This window comes from Chrysoperla carnea, chromosome 5, assembly GCF_905475395.1.
Source record: "Chrysoperla carnea chromosome 5, inChrCarn1.1, whole genome shotgun sequence".
Classification (NCBI taxonomy): Eukaryota; Metazoa; Arthropoda; class Insecta; order Neuroptera; family Chrysopidae; genus Chrysoperla; species Chrysoperla carnea.
Window position 1 is genome coordinate 75180308 of NC_058341.1, and position 20740 is coordinate 75201047.

The window sequence follows — 20740 nt, forward strand, 5'->3', positions numbered from 1 at the left end:
CAATTATAGCTTAATTTTTAACCCTCAAAAATGTTAAGCCCCTCCCCTCTAATTAGTTGATCTTTCGGTACGAAGTTTTTACAACCTAATAAACAACTGTGCCAAATTTCAAAGATGCAACACTTTTTCCCTTGTGATGAATTTTATTGTGCTAACTTGCTTTAGTAAATATTTATTTCTGCATAAATAATTAATTAATTATTAACTAAAAATTTATTGAATATTGAACAAATTAAAATTTTTCCATTTTCTATAAATAATATTTTGAGTGTGATATTCAGACATCATAAAATTTTTGTACCACGAACGTATGAAATATGTCAATGTATACTAAGTTTAGTCCCAAATTTGTAACTAAGGTTAAAAATATTGATGCTACCAACAAAATTTTGGTATAGGTAGTCCACTTCCGGTGGACCGCCTGTCTGTTGTTTGCCCCTCTATCTATACGTAAACACGATAGCTCAAAAACGAAAATAAATATTTATATATCGTGCTCAGGATGCAAAAATGAGGTCGAGTTTGTAAATGAGCAACGTAGGTTTTGGGTCCGTATAACCCATCTTTTAAATCATTAGAGATGGAACAAAAGTTTAAATGAAAAATTTGTTTCTTATAAAAAAATAAAAACTTTTGTTTGAAAAATTTTTTTGTAAACATCACTGTTTACCCTTGAGGGCGCAAATAAGCTTAGAAACATTATAAAGTATGTACATACAGGTACTTATTGTCCATATCTAAAATTTATACGTTACGTTATTATGTATGTGTTTGTTTGTTTATCTTTCTTTACTTACATGACGCAAAAAAACAAACAATTACGTAATAAACACTCTTTATACGTTTCACAATTTTTTGCAATTTATTCGAAAACTCTGGATTTGAGAGAAAAAATAGCTTGACCCAAAATGTTTTGATAAAAGTTTACTTATCTTTCATATTTTCGGAAAAATCTCCATCAATGTAAAATTTTTCCATGATTTTGGTAAGTTTTTAAGAGAAAAAATACTTCTGAGTTGTAGCATTCTTAGAAGTATTTCTTCCCTAAAAAATTTATATATACAAATCGACCGGAAATTGTTCGCATGATAACTTTGAATCGACTCTTTTTTCTGTAAAACGCATAGTTTTCGAGTAATTTGCAAAAAATTGTGGAAAAACTTATAAAATCTTTGATTTTTTCGAAATAAATCTTTATTTTGCGCATTTGGAAATGTTTATTCTACAGTGTAAAAAGCTAAAACTGGGAAAAGCTGGCATTGTCGTCTCCAAAAGTTAAGTAAACCATATGAAATTTGATCTAATTTGATGGGATTTAAGTGCAAAGTTTAACATAAACGTAACCAACCGAAAAATTAGCCTAGTCATTGATACTGAAACAAGTGTAACTAATTATTTTTTAGACCATGTATACGGTAAAATTGTATAGATATAAAATTGTGATGCGATAATGGGAAGCGGGTCGTTCAATTTTCTTGTAAAATTCTGCTAATCCTGAATCGTTTGAGGTAAATCACTTTTAACATCAAACATACGTCTTCACCAATTTTTTTAAAAGGGCCAATCAGATATATCATAGGTAATGTATTTAAATTTTCCCGAAGTTTTAATAATAAGAAGTCTGAATTTTATATTTGCAAGCTATTTTTGAAAATGTTTCCAGTAGCAAACAAAATAGCTTCAAAAAACCCAGTTTTTGTCATGCATCATGTTCCATTTATTAATACATTTTTGTATATAAACAACGACAATTATTTTATGATTTGTAGTTTGAAAAATAATAAGTTTTATCCAAAACAAAGAATAAAAAATAAACTACAATGAATTTTAAAGTATTTTTGTTCGTATTCCTTACATTGGTTGCGTTAGCAATAACTCAAGTAAGTCAAAACCATTCATATTGATTTATCATTTCTAACCATTTTATCAATCACTTGGGTCACTTAATACATAAAATTAAATATATATAAGGCAAAAGTGTTACATCTTTGAAATTTGGTTGTTTAATTTGAACAACTTTGTATCCAAAAATCCACTTCAGAGAAGAGGGGGCAGTACTACAAAAAAAAAAAAAAAAAAAAAAAAAAAAATTCAACAAATAAAAATAACATAAAAGCTGTGGCTTAAGTAATTTTGTAAATTTTGATTTTTCATTCGACTTTCTAGCTTTAAATTCAGCCTCATTCAAGCTAATTTATAGTTTCTGCAGCCAACTTTAAATTAAAAATAAATTTCGTCATTTTTTTTACGGATCAGAAACAAAAAGCATTTTAAATGATTAGTATGCACTAAAAAAAATAATTTAAAAAAGAAAATTCTAGCCCATTTGAACTTTTTTTAAAGTTTTAGTATCAATACTTCATACACCTTTTTTATCTTATAGTACCTACAGGAGCCGAATAAGGATTGAGCTTCACATGAAAGTCATGTGAAAGTCATGTTTCGTGATTGAAAGTTATTTTTTTAACCGACTTCATACCCAAAGGGAGGAGGTTATCAATTCGACTGTTTTTTTTTTATGTGTGTTACCTTAGAACTATCGACTGGGTGAACCGATTTTGATGATTCTTTATCAATTTGAAAGCTGGTGCTTCCCGTGTGGTCTCATTTCATGTTGATCCAGTTCATCCATGAGAAAACCATAATAGTCTAAAATTTGCATAAAGTATGCACGATAAGAGGACGAATAACTAAATATCACATCAACCGATTTCAATGATTCTTTTTTTAGTGAGAAATTAGTTAGTGTACTTCAGATTCACTAAAAATCACAAAATTAAAAAAACTTTTGACAAAAAGAAAACCAAACTTCAAAAGAGAAAAACTTTTCCAAAACAAATCAATATGCACTAAAAAGTAAAAAAATGACGATAATATAATGTAGTTAAAATTATTGTTATTTTTGGAGTCGGTGTCATCCAAGCTAGTGTAGCAAACTGTTCTGTCAAAGTCGTTTCCTTGGCTGACACCGACTCCAAAAATAACAATAATATTAACGACATTATATTATCGTTATTGTTTTACTTTTCAGTCCATATTAACTTGTTTGGAAAAGTTTTTCTTTTGAAGTCGGTTGTCTTTTTGTTAAAACTTTTTTTTATTATGAAATAGAAAGGTTAACCAATATCCCTGCAATGGATTGCCCAGTGTTAAAAGATTGTTAAAAAAGTGTTAACAAGACTACTTTCAATTAAATTATCAAAGCTGCAAACGTCGTTAATTATCGATATTTCATGGACAATCATATACCGTCGTATTTGCAATAAAAATATTTTTATTTTGATATGCGATTCAATGAATTAACAGATGAACGAAGTTACTATTCACATACATGCGAAAAAAGGTACAAGTTGCTCCCCTGCTGCATATTTTTTATGCCTTTTGACTTTCGTGTAGGGCAAGAGTCGTTACCCTAGCAAGTTAGAGCAAAATTTCAAAAAATTTTAGTCTTATCTTTTTTACTAAAGTAGTCTTGACCTGTCTCTAAACCTTTTATATTTAAAAAAAAAACTTTAAGTCAGGAAACAGATAGGTGAAAGTCCATCTTAATTCGAATCTTAGACTATTAGTCCACTAAAATATATTATTATTTAAAAAAAAAAAAAAAAACTTTTTTCAAATATAGTTTTTACGTATTTGATTTATGTACGCTGTACTCAAATTTTTTAAATCTCGGTGAATTTTTAAGCTAGAAAATAGAAACAATCAAAAAAAATAAAAATAATAAATAAATAAATAAATAAATACAAAAACAACCCAGCTCAATTTGAAAGATGCAACACCGTCATTTTCCTTCTTACCGTCATTTCTTAAATCTAAATACGAACAATATATTACTAATTAACTCATTTTATATTAAAGTACCTGGATACCGAGCTTTACTAGATATTTTTTGAGTTAAAAAAACACTTTATCACTAATAAAAGAACCATTTATAATGTCTCGACACAAATACCAATTAGAATGTCGCGGTAATGTACTTTACTTCTTCGCCAATAGATGTCAGTAAGAGTCACATTTAGCAGTCAATGGTTCTGTTTTTCGTGTTAACACGGAAAAAACGACGTTTTCTAAAAAATAAACCTAGATGGATCGATTTGTAGCCCCAAAAATACCATCCACACTAATTTCAGGATATTATTGGAGCCGTTGCGATTTTACTGCAAATGAGTATAATTGAGGTTATTCAATCACTCACTAATCTATATAATTTGAAACGGACTTATAAACTGATGCGAAAAATTGGAAATTTTTCCTTCGCAAGTCTTCACAACTGGGAAAACCCCTCCAAAAGTACTCCTTTTTTTATTGCAATCGAAGCTTAAAAGCTGAAAATTAAAAGCTCAAATCGTAAAGCTAAAATTTTTGGAACTGTACACCTGTAAAAAATTGGAAAACCATCACTTAAATTTTTTTTAAAACTTCAACTTATGCAAGAAATGAAAAAAAAACTTTAATATCTTCTTGCTTGAAAATGGGAAAAACACCCTCAAAAACCACCCTTTTACTGTTTTACATGCTATAAAGATGCATCTTTTACATTCAACGCAGAATAAATACAAATTAAGACCTTAATTCGAAAATCTCACTTTTTTTAAACGCTACCCCTCGAAAATGATAATGTGAAACTTAGACTATGCGTAGTTGTAGTACTCAAGATCAACTGATGCGGACAACTGTTCAATAGATCAAAATGTGCGTACTATCAACATGTATGATTTAGATGCGTAGCACTAAATTATGAGTTTAGTTTTCAACTCATGTAGTGATTTTTCTATGGTGCAGAACCAGGACCGAAAACCACTTTACTTGCACCCCTTACGAGCAACGCGAGTAACACTTATTATTGATACAAACGTATTTGGTTCATTTTAAAATAATAAATAATATTGAGTGTGTCATTTATTTTCTAAGTGGCAGGGATGTGTCCATAAGCTGTACGTGAATTTTAGTATATATTTGACCGAAAAGACTTATGCGTTCATGTTGAAATTAATTTTTTATATGCATTACGAAGAATCTACAAAAAATGTAGTTTTTAATTTGTCTTATCCATACTTTTATTGGAGCTTGTATTGTCGTAAGCTTGATACCTTGTTTGTTTGAAATGTTTTGACTTTCATTAAAAATATTGTGTTTTGACTTTCATTAAAAATATGTTTCAATCAATTATCAACAATGTTTTGTGTTTTTTAGGCGGCAACTGCGGCTACAGCGGCTACTGCTGCTACTGCGGCTACTGCAGCACGAGGAAGGCGAGCTGCAGCTCCACAAGCAACTGCAGCTACCGCGGCTACTGCTGCTACTGCGGCTACTGCAGCACGAGGAAAGCGAGCTGCAGCTCCACAAGCAACTGCGGCTACGGCAGCTACTGCCGCTACTGCGGCTACTGCAGCTAGAGGACGGCGAGCTGCAGCTCCACAAGCAACTGCGGCTACGGCAGCTACTGCCGCTACTGCGGCTACTGCAGCTAGAGGACGTCGAGCTGCAGCTCCACAAGCAACTGCAGCTACAGCGGCTACTGCTGCTACTGCGGCAACTGCAGCTAGGGGACGGCGAGCTGCAGCTCCACAAGCAACTGCGGCTACGGCAGCTACTGCCGCTACTGCGGCTACTGCAGCTAGAGGACGTCGAGCTGCAGCTCCACAAGCAACTGCGGCTACTGCAGCTACTGCCGCTACTGCGGCTACTGCAGCTAGAGGACGACGAGCTGCAGCTCCACAAGCAACTGCAGCTACCGCGGCTACTGCTGCTACTGCGGCAACTGCAGCTAGAGGACGGCGAGCTGCAGCTCCACAAGCAACTGCGGCTACTGCAGCTACTGCCGCTACTGCGGCTACTGCCGCTCGAGGACGGCGAGCTGCTGCTCCACAAGCAACTGCGGCTACTGCTGCTACTGCCGCTACTGCAGCTACTGCTGCACGAGGAAGGCGAGCTGCACAAGGAGGACAACAACGATATGGGCGACAAGGATCTGGACAACAAGGATATGGACAAGGATATGGGCAACAAGGCTATGGACAACAAGGATATGGACAACAAGGATATGGACAACAAGGATATGCAGGTGGCCAAGGTAGTCGTTATTTGTACGGTTGAAATCAAAATTTTATCATTTTAATAATTGTTTTGAGAGTTTTATTTTTATTAAAAAATTGTTAAATTGTTCTTGGTGCTTCTTTATTTTGTTTTTTTTTTTTTTCTTGGTGTTAAAAAATGTTATAAAAGTCACAATTATTGACAATAAAAAAAATTCTAACCCGTGAAGTTGGCCACGGCATTTTTTGTTCCAGAATATAAACCATATGGTTCGACTGAAGTCGCATAAAGATGGATTTTTTCAGAATTTCACCGTTTTGTACCACATTCTCGAGATATTCAATTCAAGAGTAAATTCCTAGTACATTCGTTTGTAATATAATCTTTTGACAGATTACCTAGAAAATAGCCTAGTTTTTACTTATTTTAATTTTAACAAAAAACGTAGCCACAGGGGGGTTCACGCTCTCCGTGCCGCTTCCTGTGATATTTGAACTAGGATACTGCTAACCCAAAATGATAGATATACATTAGAAGAGAATTGTTCCAGAATAAAAAATTAATCTTACCTCAAATAAGGCGTGGCGGGGGGAATGTACCCCCGATACAAGAGTAAACATATAGTGCTTTCGTTTGTACCGGGTTTTTCATTTTCGCTCTTTATTAACCGAGAACGTAGTCACAGGAAGCATAATTTGCAAGTATTCTGTGCCGAATTCAAAAAACCGTATCCCTTAAGCATGTATAAAAGAAAGGGGGTAGTTGTTTTGTTTTTTCTCCATTTTCAAAAGGTTGTAAAGGAATACTTTAAATAATTCTTTAATAAACCGACCTGTTACACGTCGAATTGAAAAAACACAATCTTTCTTGCGAAAAGGGCAGTTTAAGGGTGTTTTTCCCATTGTTCTAGTGTAGCGATGCTGGTTACGAAAATTTTCAAAGTATTCTGTTAATGTGTTTCTTTTAATTTGTTAAAAAATTTTATTTGGTGAAAATCCCACCTTTCTAGCATTAGTAGAACTGAAAAACATAATGTTGGGAAATTCCTAGGAAATTTGACCCCCCCCCCCGAATTTCCAAGGAGTCGTGATGATCCAAAAAGTATACTTCGAAAAACCCCCCAAAATTGCGTTTTTCAGTTACATAAAGCTAAGCGACCAGAAATTTAAAGCTAATTTCAAAAATCGACCAGAAATAAAGAAATGTACAGAAACAGATGAGCAGAAAACTTGAAAAAATTTCATAACCTGCATAGCAACACTTCAAAATTGGGAAAAACACATCTAAATTGCCCTTTCCGCTTCTATTCATGTTAAAAAGATTGTGTGTTTTCCATTCGACGTTTAACAGGTTCAAAATAACACGATTATTTGAAAAACGTAAAGTATTCCATCACAACCTTTTGAAAATGGGTAAAATAGCCACAAAACTACCCCCACTCTTCTATACATGCTAAAAAGATGCGATTTTTTGAATTCGATAATGAATACTTGCAAATTATGCTCTTTTTGACTACGTTCTTGGTTAATAAAGAACTAAAATGAAAAACTAACCCGGTAAAAACGAATGCGATTTGTGTTTGCTCTTGTATCAGGAGTACATTTTCCTACCCCACGCCCCATTTAAAATTGAATTAATTAGATATTATTCTGGAATAATAATAATGCAGTAAGTGTTTAATCTTGTATCGGCGATAAATGTTTCTTTCCTCAAACCCCTTTAGATGTTAGATTAGTTTTATATTCTGGAACAATGCTCTTCTTATGTATATCTATCAATTGACGTTTACAGTATCCCAGTACAAAGGTCACAGGAAGCAGCACAAGGAGCGTGAAGCTGGCGCCCCATATATATAACCTAGCTGTGGCTTCGTTCTTTTTTAAAAAATAGTGAAAATAGAAAACAAAGCTATTTTATAGATAATCTTTCAAAAAATGTATTAATAGTCCGGTAAAAACGAATGCACTATGTGTTTACTCTTGTATCAAGGGTACATTTTTCCTCCCTCACGCCCCATCTAAGATTGGATTAATTTTATATTCTGGAACATTCCTCTTCTAATGTATATCTATCAATTGGCGTATACCGTATTCCAGTAAAAACGTCACAACAAGTAGCATATACATGATTGTCCATCACCATATAATTTTTCCACCTATAAATATCCTCACCATGGCTGCGTCTTTTAGTAAAAATTACTCAAAATGAAAAACAATATAGTCTTTTGTAAGAAATCAATATTTACAGCTTAATTCAACTGAATTTTTAAGATGTTAAGTAGTATTAGAGGGTTGGTATATTTTTTTGCTCTCCACCCCGTATTTAAAAGTTTTCCCTCTTTATATTATGGTAAAATCCTTTATAATGGTACTCTTTCGAATAGTGGCATTAAAATTGCAGTACAGAAAATGCCGGGACTAGCGTGAAGTTGGCCTCCGCACATATAAAATTGAATATCTAGAGAATCGGGCGGTACAAAAGGGTGAAATTCTGGAACAATCCATCTATATGCAACTACAATCGAACAATATGGTTTATATTCTGGAACAAAAATGCGGTGACCAACTTCACGGGGGGACCTCTTAATTTGAATAATGATTTGGTATTGTGGGCACAAACCCACAAAAATGAGTACTCCAATAAAAACCAAACACTACGAAAACTTTAATTTTTATACCCTGTATATATGAAAAAATATCAAGGTAAACTAATTTAGGGCCCAAGTATGTAACCCTTAGAATGGAAGCTTTATTGATGATAAGAAGAAAGTTTGATAAAGCTGTTAATAAACTCGCCTACTTTGTCCGTCCTTCTACACGATAACGCAAAAACGAAAAGAGATATCAAGCGGAAGTGGTGAGTTTTAGTTTGTAAATGAGCATCATAGGTCAATTGGGTTATGGATACATAAGACCCATGTTGTAAACCTATGTAGATTGAACAAGTGTTAAAAAGTAAGAAAATGTTCCTTATACAAAAATAAAAAACTTGTGTCTAAAACATCTAAGTTAACTCGTGAAAACAAAAATTAGGCTAGAATAGAAGGTTGAAAATGTAAAAAGGTAGATAGCTTCAAATAATTAGTCCATTGATTATTATTTTATGGTTTTTTCGGTAATTTTGAAGTGAAATATTCTTCTGGAAACTGTCAGAATATTATATAAGGACGTATTGTTAAAAATTATGCTATTCTTCTTAATGATTATGTGATATTAAATAAGCAAATTAAAGCGATGTCCAAATTTCGAGTAAATCGCACCAACTTGCCTCACTAGTGGGCAAATATAAGCCATCCACATCGGTAATATATATCCGAAATACATATTTAATAATATAACTTAATACCAGACTATTTAGCGAAGAAAATATGAATTAAATACTTTTTTTATTAAATAAAGAACTTGATAACCAGGAAAATGTTGATAATTGATCGGATAAACCCGATAGTTGAAAATAGCCGATTTATATAATTTCTATAATGCCTAATAGCTTGTTTTGCAGTTGATTAATCAAAAATTTACTTAAACAAAAGTTGCAAGGTTGGATGGGAGCCATTATATTCTGAGAGAAGATTGAACCTACATCTTCGAGTTTCTTTAATAGCCAATTTCGATGATAAACGGTAAGAGATGGAATAATACATTAAATAAGTAAGTTGATTCTCATAAAAAACTTACATTTTCATCTAAACCCATTTTTCCAAAATCGTCAGCTTTCGGAGAAAATGTAACTTAAAAAAATGTCATTATTGCATTTAATCGAAAGAAAATACGATTACTACTGAGAAATGCTTTGGCTAAAACTTGTCAAGGACAAAAGAGGACATTCGCTTTGTCAAGGGCAATAAAAGACATAACTTTGATCTAAAATTATCAGTTTAAGCGTATTTTCTTTTGACTAAATACAATAATGACATATTTTTAAGTCGCTTTTCCTTCGAAACCTAACGTTTTTCGAAAAAATGTTTTAAGCAAAAATTGTTTTTTTTTTATGAGGATCTTATTTAAAGTGTTATCCTGCCTACTTTCAAGTGATATTCTGTCTCTTACCCTTTAGAATCTAAACTTGCTATTAAAAAAAAAACGAAAAACTAGAGATACATTCTGATGTCAGAACATGATGGGGAATATCAAACTCGATCTTAAGGATGGATGAGCACGGTAGAAGGAGGGGGGGGGGATTTAAAAAATATATATTTTCAATTTTGATGATAAATTATATTTTAACTTGGCGGTGTAAGACGAAAAGTAAAGAAAAATATTTTGATATCTGGCGTTATTTTCAAAATATCGAAATTTTTGTTTAATTATTCAGCTTTCGATATTTCGAAAACCAAGACAATTATCAAAAAAATTTATTCTTATTTTTCGTCTACATTCACGAAATTATAACAAAATTCATCATCAAAGTTGAAAATAAGATAATTTCAATCCTAAATCTACCCTGCTTTTACATTCCTTATATGGAAAAGTGAAAATTATGAAAAACTCTCAAAATATGTCGTTTTTTGAGATTATTCCTTAAGAGCCAATGTACTTCATATCGATTTTCAATGACTTTTTTCTTAAAAATTTGCACGGATACCTAAGCTGTAATTTTAACCACATATTTTTTGAGTAAAAGTCTGCCTATAAAAAAATATTGAGCTTTTAAATTTTTTATAAAAATTAATTTTTATTTAAAACATTGTTGTCATGCTCATACATCCTTAAGAAAATACATTAAATAAATATAGTCGCGTCAATAAATACTTTTTCCTCGGTTGATCTCGATAACAGCTTTACGAACAGCTTTTTTTTTTAAACGACGTTGTTCTTTTGCATTTGGCATATTCTGAAAATGTGTGTTCCTATGACACACTAGGCACCAAACGCGTGGTACAATTTTGATGATTTTGACGTCAATTGATTTTTTTTCACTTTATTAGTGCTACTGAAGATATGGAAGTCATGAAAATTTCGTATGGCAACCACCAGACGCGATAAGGTGAAAATAATGAATATATGTTCCTAAGTGGCACACTAGAGACTAAACACGTGATCGGAAATACCATATGACGACCACCAAACACCATATTGTGAAGAAGAATCTATAGTTGTTCCTATGTAGCACACTAGAGACGAAACACGTCGGCCGATTTTAATGATTCTGACGTCACTTGATTTATCTTAACCTTGAGAGTGCTACTGAAGATATGACCATAATGGAAATTGAATATGGCGACCACTAGACACCATTTTGCACTATATCAAAGGATCAAATATACATACTTACACATGGCTGAAAATGAAAGTCGACAAACTTTGGTAAGTGGGGTATCGTTGAATAGGTATTTGAAAATCGTAACTAAAAAGTGAAAAATAAATTAAAAATTATTTAAAAAATCAAAAAACCCGACTGAGTAAACTATAAACTAAAAAGGAGATAATAAATCCAACAGTTTACATAGCTACTTTAACAGTCGGGACCCATTATTAGGAAGATTTGAGCCGGTATAGTCTTTAATAGATCCCGACTGTTTAAGTCGCTATGTAAACTGTTGGAATTGTTTTCTTCTTTTAGTTTATATTTAATTCAGTCGAGTTTTTTGATTTTTTTCCAACAGAAATTTGTCATATATCAATTATAAAATAACTACTAATTGAAGTGTGAGAAAAATAACTCCAGTCCACTGAAGTTGAAATTACTCGTAAGAATATCTTCAAACTCCTCTTTTGATTGAAATCATAGTGGTTTTATTTGTTGTCACTTCACACCATACATAAGATAAAAATACTTTATTTTGTTAAAAACATTGCAGTCGATAAACGAAATATTTTAAAGCAGGAAAAATCACCGGAAAAACAATTGGTCCACAAATTATAAATGTTGAGCTTGTTTGGCCTTTAACACGTGTATTAGTATTATATTTTAGTATTATTAGTTTCACGAGCCTTATGAAAGTTCGGCATTTTTAGGTTACGTCATGATAACCATGTGGCGGTGTTGAAACTCTCTTTTCTTAACCGATTAGATTGAAGAATCTTCCCTTTTATTCTCATAGATAAGTATATATCGGATCATCATTCAGCGTTAAATAAAAGCTTTGAATTAATAAGTAGTTTTTATTTTAATTTTACCTTCATTTATTTTATCTCCGTTATTACCTATGACGTTGGTGACTATAATCTGAGTCATGCGCTGCCTATAGCATATTCTACCGAAAGGCAGAAAAGAAATTTAACTAGTTCTCACCGAGCAATAGCTTCAAATAATTTCTACTTGAATATCCGGATTTCTTTAGCGAATTTATCAATCAAGTGTTTACCGATCAAAACTGATAAAAACTGGTTAATTTGAAAATTAAGAATATATGTACTATACAGATTGTTCAAAATGTTTGAGACCACACCCTCCTGAATTAAAGAAAATAATGACTGCGATAAATAATAAATATAATTTATTATTTATGGCAAAATGTAATGGCGGCCTACAATTCAATGACTGCCTTCAATTTGATCTTTACCTAGACCATGAAAGGTTTTTTATGGTTAAGTCGAATTTTTTCATTGATTGTTGATTTAGTTCTTGATAATTAGAGTTCTCACATACTCCACTAACCTTACGGTTTCATCTCGGAATCTAACGGAATAAGTCGAATATTTGTACAAACCAATATTTTGATAGTAAAAATGTTGTCTCAAAAGCCCACATATTGTCACGTGTGCTCGTCCTTAGATATTCGAGGTCAAAGGCCGCATCAGTGTTTTGATAATATCTCGTTTCCTTTGCCTTCAATCGTATCAACATTTCGTTTAAAAGTTGTAGATGATAAAATTTTCTAAAAAACTTTTTTTTTTACGTTGAACCGTTTTTGAAAAAGACAGCATAGAAGATGAAGCACTAACCTAAACGTATCTTTGTACAGGGTTAATATTGATCAATATAAGGTATTAAATAATTATTTAGTACCTTATATTTATATACATGGCGTGATTCGATAAAGTTATTTACATTTTATTAATATTATATTAATTTATTTTGTTAATTATCTCACAAACTAGGCATCAGATCCAAAATTGGTAAATAACTTTTTCCTTCGTCTTTATGAGCTTATTCTGTAGGCCAACGATCTGCGGTCCTACACTAAGGTACGTATAGCTGAGCGCTCCGACTTCTGCGCTATCTTCTCTACTCAAAAAACGGTCCAACAAGGTCTCAGTTAAAATTTTTTTGAAAATTTTACTTTTTACAACTTTTATAAAAAAAATGTTAACACGATTGAAGGCACAAGTAACGCAATATTCGCAACTTTTGACTTTGAATATCCATGGACACGCACATGTGACCATATCTGACTTTTGAGTAAAACATTTTTTGTACGAATATTTTTTTGAACCAAAGCCATTATTTTTTTTAAACTAAATAAGCCGTTTTTAACCAACTTTGGCCGTCATTTTCTTAGAGATCACCTACTGTTAGTTTAGAAATAGTGCATTAAGAAATTCTAAAGAAAATTTTCGATTTTTTACATGTATTGGTTTGTTGAATCATGTTTTTGGCCCGAAAAATTAGACAGACTAGACTACATTAAATGACAAACAACTTTTGTTGAAACCTTTTTGCGTAAAATTTATACTATCTACGTTTATGAAGTATTCATTTGTTTTTATGAATTACTCATTAATTAAACCATGTGTCTGTTTCTACTTGCAATGATAAAAGTCGGAGTGAATACGACTTTAAGAGTCAGATTAATGACATTTTGATATTATATATATCTTAATATATATATTTCTTGTGTTCGTGTGTATGTGACTGAACTCCTCCTAGACGGCTGGACCGATTTTGATGAAATTCTTTGTGTAAGTTTAAGGGGATTCGAGGATGGTTTAGATTTACAATTTGGTCCAGTACAACTGTTTTTGAGGGCTCCGTACCAAAAAAATGAAATTTCATTAAATGGTGGGAGCGCATATAAATCATATCACATTATGTATACTATGTGTACTATGTATTTTTAATAGTATTCAGGTATTGTCAATAGGCATTTATTAGAGCCATATGAGAGCGCAGCGAGCTCTACTATCAAAGGTCAGGCCAAAGGTCGAAGGTCAGGCCACTCCAATAAATAGGAGTTAAATTGGGGTTTAGCGGACAGGCTAAACGTAGTATAGGTATTCATGAATTGGAGTTACGTTTTTACGGGACAACGTCCGTCGGGGCCGCTAGTATATATATATATATATATATTAGAAACTAATAAAATTTGAGGGATTATCGCCTGTCAATAAAAGCCCTAATTTCAATTTGAGATGGTTTAAGATAGTCTTCAATCCAATAGTACTCGGTAAAAACAGACCCGGAAAAAATATACCGAAAATTTTATAGGCCCGGAGTATTGTTGTAATTACGAGTTTCTTGGGTTGACTTTGTCGACTATAAAGGGGTTGGCTGGGCTCTAAGTTTTAAGCCTTTGCATTCAAAAATGTGACACTATTAAAGAAATTATTTCGGTCTATTTTTTCCTAAATTCTAAATCAATTTTTCTTAAAATAAATAAATAATTAATTTTATTTATATAAACAGAGTGTAGTTAAAAATAGTAAAACTGCTACAAAATTAAAGTGTTTATTATAAAATAGATATATCCTTCCAAAATTAAGGTTGGAAATATAATGCTTATAAGGGTGTGATTACTAATTGCACAACCATGGAAACAAAATCTTATACGCTTATTACGCTTCTTCAACTTTAATTAATACTCAAGCATTAAATGCCTGCATAATAGAACGGGAGGTGTGTCAAGAGAAATAGTCATGTATTTCCCGGCGGACTCTTGATATACACTAAAAAGTGTCTTGTATTCAGCTCATTCAATGATATTTTGTTCGAAATACGATAAAATAAAATATCGATATAATGGCTAAAGCGTCTATTTTAGTGTGTATCTAAACACACATGATAATTCCTTCTTACACAGCCTTCGACAATAATTTAATGTGTCCCGTTTTGGCAACCCACATGAGTAGTTCATCCACAAAGCCATTTTAGAACAAAATGATCCAAGTGAAGGTTATTCGTTCTTATTAGAGGGGAACAAATGGAATATACAAAATTAAAACAGCTAAGAACACTTTCCATCAAATTACCTTTTTCCTTAGAGCATTCTCCAAAAAGAACCGACTTTGAAGATCATCGCCTCGTTTTTAGTTGTTTCGAGTACGAAAACCTAAACTTGCAATTGAATCATAATTAACAATTGAAATTTACAAAATTTAAAAAACCCCCGACAAATGCGACTTATTCCTTGTAAACCGATTTTTGGAAACTTAGCTATTAAATATTCTCAATCAAGTCGGTTCGACTGTTTAGGGGATACAATGCCACTAAAAAACATACAGACGCACAGATAAACACTTTAAACTTATAACACTCCTTCTTATATCAATATCAAAGTGGTGGTCGAGGTAACAGGTGAGATGAAAAGAATACTTAGAAAGCTACCATTTTTCGGGACAAATTTTCGGAAGTATTTTAATTGAAATTGAAATATTTGTGTTGGCCTTGTTCTTTTGAATTACCTAATTATTTTACCATTTCAATTTTCGAAATGAATTGAGTCAGGTTTATGTTAAAATTCTATGTGAAATCGCCAATATTTTAGTTTTTTCGGATACGAAACCCTAAGCTTGCACTTGAAACATAGATAATAACACTCTACGTTAAATTACTACGATGGCGCTACGATGTCACAGACACACACACATAGCGGTCAAACTTATAATACCCCTTTTTTTAGCTCGGGAGTTAAAAATATTATAGAATTGGGAACGAATTGTAGGTAATATCGAATTAAAAGATAAAAAATTATTCAAAGAAAGGTTAAAATTGTGCAATATTTTAAATATAATGGTAATTACTATTGGCAATTATTTGGATTACCGTTGATGTAGCAGTTAACTTTAGTGGAATTTTCTTAAATAAAAATCCAAAACAAATTTATATTCACTAAAAAAAATATTCCAAGACAAATTAATATACCTACACTCAAAAGTAAAAAAATTATAACGTATTCTTCTGAATAACAAACACTAATCAAAATATTTTCTAGATTTCCCCATAGTAAAATGAAATAAAAAATATTCGACTACTTCAAATCAATCAAACTATTCCGATAATAGAATGTAGTTACAATAACTGCTAATTTTGGAGTCGGTGTCACCCAAGAAAACAACTGTGACAGAACAGTTTGCTAAATTAACTTGCCTGATACCGACTCCAAAAATAGCAATAAATGTACCTACATTATATTATCGTAATAATTTGATTGATTTTAAATTAGTCTATTTTTTTTTTTTTATTTTATTTAGGAGAACTCTAAAAAATATTTTAATTATTGTTTATTATTCAGAAGAATGCGTTATTATTTTTTTTACACTGTAGTGCATATTAATTTATTTTTGAATTTTTTTTTGAAGTCGGTTTTTTTTTTATTTATTTTTATTTTTATTTTTAGTAAATCTGAAGTAAACTGTCTAATTTGTCACTAAAAAAAGAATCCTCGAATTCGGTTTGCGTGATATTTAGTTATTCGTTCCTTTGTTCGCATACATAGGTACTAAATTTAAATATAAGACTTATAGGGTTTTCTCATGCAGTCATTGTTCGAATTAGACAAAATTGAAATGGGATCACTCGGGATGCACCTCTTTCAAATAGAAAAATCATCAAAATCGGTTCACTCAATCGAAAATTTTGAGGTAACAAACATTAAAAAAAGCACTCGAATTGAGAACCACCTCCTTTTTTAGTTTGAAGTCGGTAAAAAATCTTAATTAACAGATATCAATGAAAAATTAAACGTTTTTGAAAAAAATTAAAAATTATGTCTTCAACAATTTAAGATCAAATTTTTATAAGAAAATCTTATTAACTTCCCAGTAGGATAGTTATAATAATTGCCGATTTTGCAAATTGAAAATTTAGACATATCTTCACGTTTCAAGGCTTTTGAGTCGAATAGCATGGTTTTTAAAAGGATGTCGGTGTGTGCCATGTATGTATGTATGTATGCATGTATGTATGTATGTATGTGTGTATGTATGTATGTATGTATGTATATATGTATGCATGTATGTATATATGTATGTGTGTATGTATGTATGTATGTTCGAATTCAACTTTCGTCTCGCATATCTCGAGAACAAATGATGATACTGCCATGGGACCAATTTCATTTAACGCATAATTATGTAACTTAGACCTGATTAGGTTTTGAGCAAAATCGGTCGTTTTTTGTACCGAATGAAAAATTGTATAATTGTCACTATTATCACTTATCATTTATATAGTTCTAACATCATGGGGGTATATAGGGGCGAAGCCCCCGCTGGGGTTTCCGTGGAAAAATGGGAAAAAATTTTTACCAAAAAAATTATAAATATTAAAATATATGATATTATTATCCTTTCCATTGGGAAGTTAGTCGTGTGGACCATTCGGGTCGCATCTAGACCGCTTTTTTACTTATTTATGGAACACAAAGATAAATGAAATTTATATATAAGAAAAGAACACAGAAAAAAACGTATCAGGATAGGAATATACAACAGGGTGATAAGAAAAATAAAATTAACAGAGAGATTAAAATTTATTACGGATTTTTTTTAAAGATTGGATAATAATATAAACACAGTTAACACGATACTACAATTACTTATTGCCAAGGACATAACTTTCATGTAAATGATCAACAAACAATGTGTTAGCTAGACTTAGAAATGATGGTCAATGATAATAATAATAAACCTTCAACTTGTAGTACAATAAAATTAAATATCTCTAAGGAAAAATCTACGCATTTGGCATTGTTTATTAATTTGTAGAAAGATCGTACCAAAAAATCGACTACCCAGGGGGAGGCTTAAATCTATAGACAAACAAGTAGTATACACTAACTTCTAGAGACAGCATCTCTACGTAATACATGCGCGTATATCACACACATAATATTTTCCGCGCAAACGGAACTTTATTTAATTTTACTGCACACAACTCAATTGATTATATTTATATAATATTTTTGCACAAAGAAAATATCGGGTGGATATCGTTTACGATAAAATCTTCGTTTGATGTGTCCCATTTTTGAACGAAAGATCTATAAATTTCAGAGCCCAACCAACTCTTCTATTGTCGACGAACTCAATCTAAACAACTCGTTATTAGAACAATACATAGTTATTGAACTGCGGCTGCGAACTAAGTAATCACTAAAACAATAAATTATATAACCACGCTTCTACTTGCGGAACTATCTGTACGCTCAAAAAAAAAAGGACAAATTGATAAATATAACATAAGATACTGTCGTGAGACGCGTGCGATGCGCGCACATGTATGCCGCAGTCGATCGCTACTCTCTATCTACCCGACACGTGTGAAAAAATTTACGTGGGCCAAAGGCCACAAAAACAGATTTTAGTTAACACCTAATTAGTCCATTTTCGGTTGCCTGTATGTCCGCCTACCCGTCTGACAACACGATAACTCAAAAACGAAAAGAGATATCAAGCTGAAATTTGTACAGCGTACTAAGGATGTAAAAGGTGAGGTCCAGTTTGTAAATGCGCAATATAGGTCATTGTCTGGGGTCCGTAGGATCCATCCTGCAAACCGTAAGAGATAGAACAAAATTTTAATAAAACTTATAGGTTGTCAAACGTTAAAGTGTCAACATCGTTCAAAATTAACCTCAAAAGTAACCATCGTTCTAAATTAAAATTAGAATTTACTGTTTTACTTGTGTTAAAAGTGATTAAATTTTTCAAAAAAGTTTTTGTGAATATAAGTGAGAAGTGGCGATCTATGAAATATTTGTGATTTATATCTTTTTTCTATAATTCTGCTAGTTCTTTGAAGAAGCTGTCGAAAGACAAACAATTGCCTTTAGACGACACAGAATAGTAATTATAATTTGTAAACAGTTATAACATTACTCATAGCGCAATTAGTTAAGTGGTCAGTTCAGATAAGTGTGTTATACATTACAACTGAAGTCAGTTCGAATCCCACCTGTGTTGTTTTATTTACTACACTTTTTATTTGCTTTTTTTATTATTATCTCAATTGACATTTGTCATAACCATGTCGAATAAGGAAATTCTTGATGCTATCTTGAGCTTGAAAAATGAATTCGGGAATATTAAAGCTGATATTGCAAATGTTAATAATAATCTACATCAACAGTTCAAGGAAATAAAACTTAGGAGTACACAGTTGGATGAAAGACTTATTAATGCAGAAAATCGTGTTGAATATTTTGAAAACTCTCTAAACGTAAAAATATCGTTATTTAAGGAATTGAAAATACCAGAGAAAACGCAAAAGAATTAGATGATCTTGTATTAAATTTTATGAAAGCAAATCTAAAAATCGAATTTAATTACAGTGATATTGATTTCACTAGTAGAATGCGGAATGGTAATAAAAACAATGGACGGATAATTATGGGTTTAACGTCACGGAGAATGAAACGTCAGATCTTCTGTAATAAACAAAAATTTTAATAAATTCTAGTATCTATACATATCAGATGACCTAACTTTAAAAGAAAGGCAAAAAGAAAAAAACTAATTCCACAGATGATGAATTTTCGAAAAAATGGAAAACATGCTATCATTAAAAAAAGACAACTGTATGTGGACGGGAAATTATTGGGTAATGAAACGCTTAATCAAAATGGGATAATACCTGAAGCGGATATAAATAATAATAAGAGACATTTGGAAAGTAAAGAAGACTCGGCAGCGGAACATAGAGTAAACACTTCCGTGAGCAAAAAAAAATACAGCTATCAACAAATAAATAAATAAACAAAACGGAAGAACAGAACAATATTACCCTAAAGTCGTCGACCTTGGTCCATTATGCTCGGCCAAAATTAAACTCTATTGAAATTTCATCTCCGTCGACATCTGCATACATGGGAAACGAACCAAAAAAAAAACTGACTACAGAAATGGAGGTTAAAAAAGATAAATTAGACGACACTGTCAATGGAACCATGGATAAGAATAAGGGATACGGATTATATAATGCTGTAAATGGGAAAGGTATATATGGTCAAAAATTAAGCATTGAAGGAATAAAGAAGAATTTTTCGAAGAATAATGTGATAGAATATTTGAATAATTTTGATATAGTAGGCTTAGTAGAGACACGGAGTGATTTACGAGAAATACCCCGCTTGAATGGGTGTAAATGTTTATGAAGAAGTGGTGAACGAGATACGAATAAAGGAAGGTTTCTTGGGGACTTGGCTGTCTTCTATCGGAGTAGTATGTCTGAAATGGTAATTGAAAGCGAGAACGGAATGAAAGAAGTAATATGGATGTTATTGATGTGTGGAGCGAAACAAATTTTGATAGGAGTGGTTTATTTGCAGCCAGAAAATTCGAAATATACGAATAATAAGGTTTTTGCTATGTTAAATGACCAAATAAATGCCATAATGCAGAAATATCCAGATGCTTCATTCATTTTGGGTGGGGACAGGAATGCGAGAATTGGAATAGAAACCGATCATGTAGATATAGAGGATGATGTATTAGAGCCTAGGCAAAGCATGGACAAATGTGTTTTTTGAATGGAAGGGCTTTGAGTGATGTGGTAAACATAGTACTTATTTGTTCACCTACTTGACGACGCTAACAAACAA

The 20740-nt window shown here is 32.0% G+C and overlaps 1 protein-coding gene across 2 annotated transcripts in view; it reads left to right on the forward strand.

Moving 5' to 3' along the window:
* The window catches only part of LOC123299607 (ice-structuring glycoprotein-like), a 489510-nt gene that overhangs the window by 454039 nt on the left and 14731 nt on the right, over positions 1 to 20740 (forward strand). Inside the window, exons 3-4 of one of the 2 annotated variants that reach the window (XM_044881870.1) lie at positions 1808 to 1880; positions 5197 to 5940. In XM_044881870.1, the coding sequence (XP_044737805.1) occupies positions 1821 to 1880; positions 5197 to 5940 (804 nt within the window). In that variant the 5' untranslated portion in view covers positions 1808 to 1820. Of the gene's footprint in view, positions 1 to 1750; positions 1881 to 5196; positions 5941 to 20740 lie in introns of those variants that run through there. The other variant, XM_044881871.1, reaches the window with a different exon arrangement.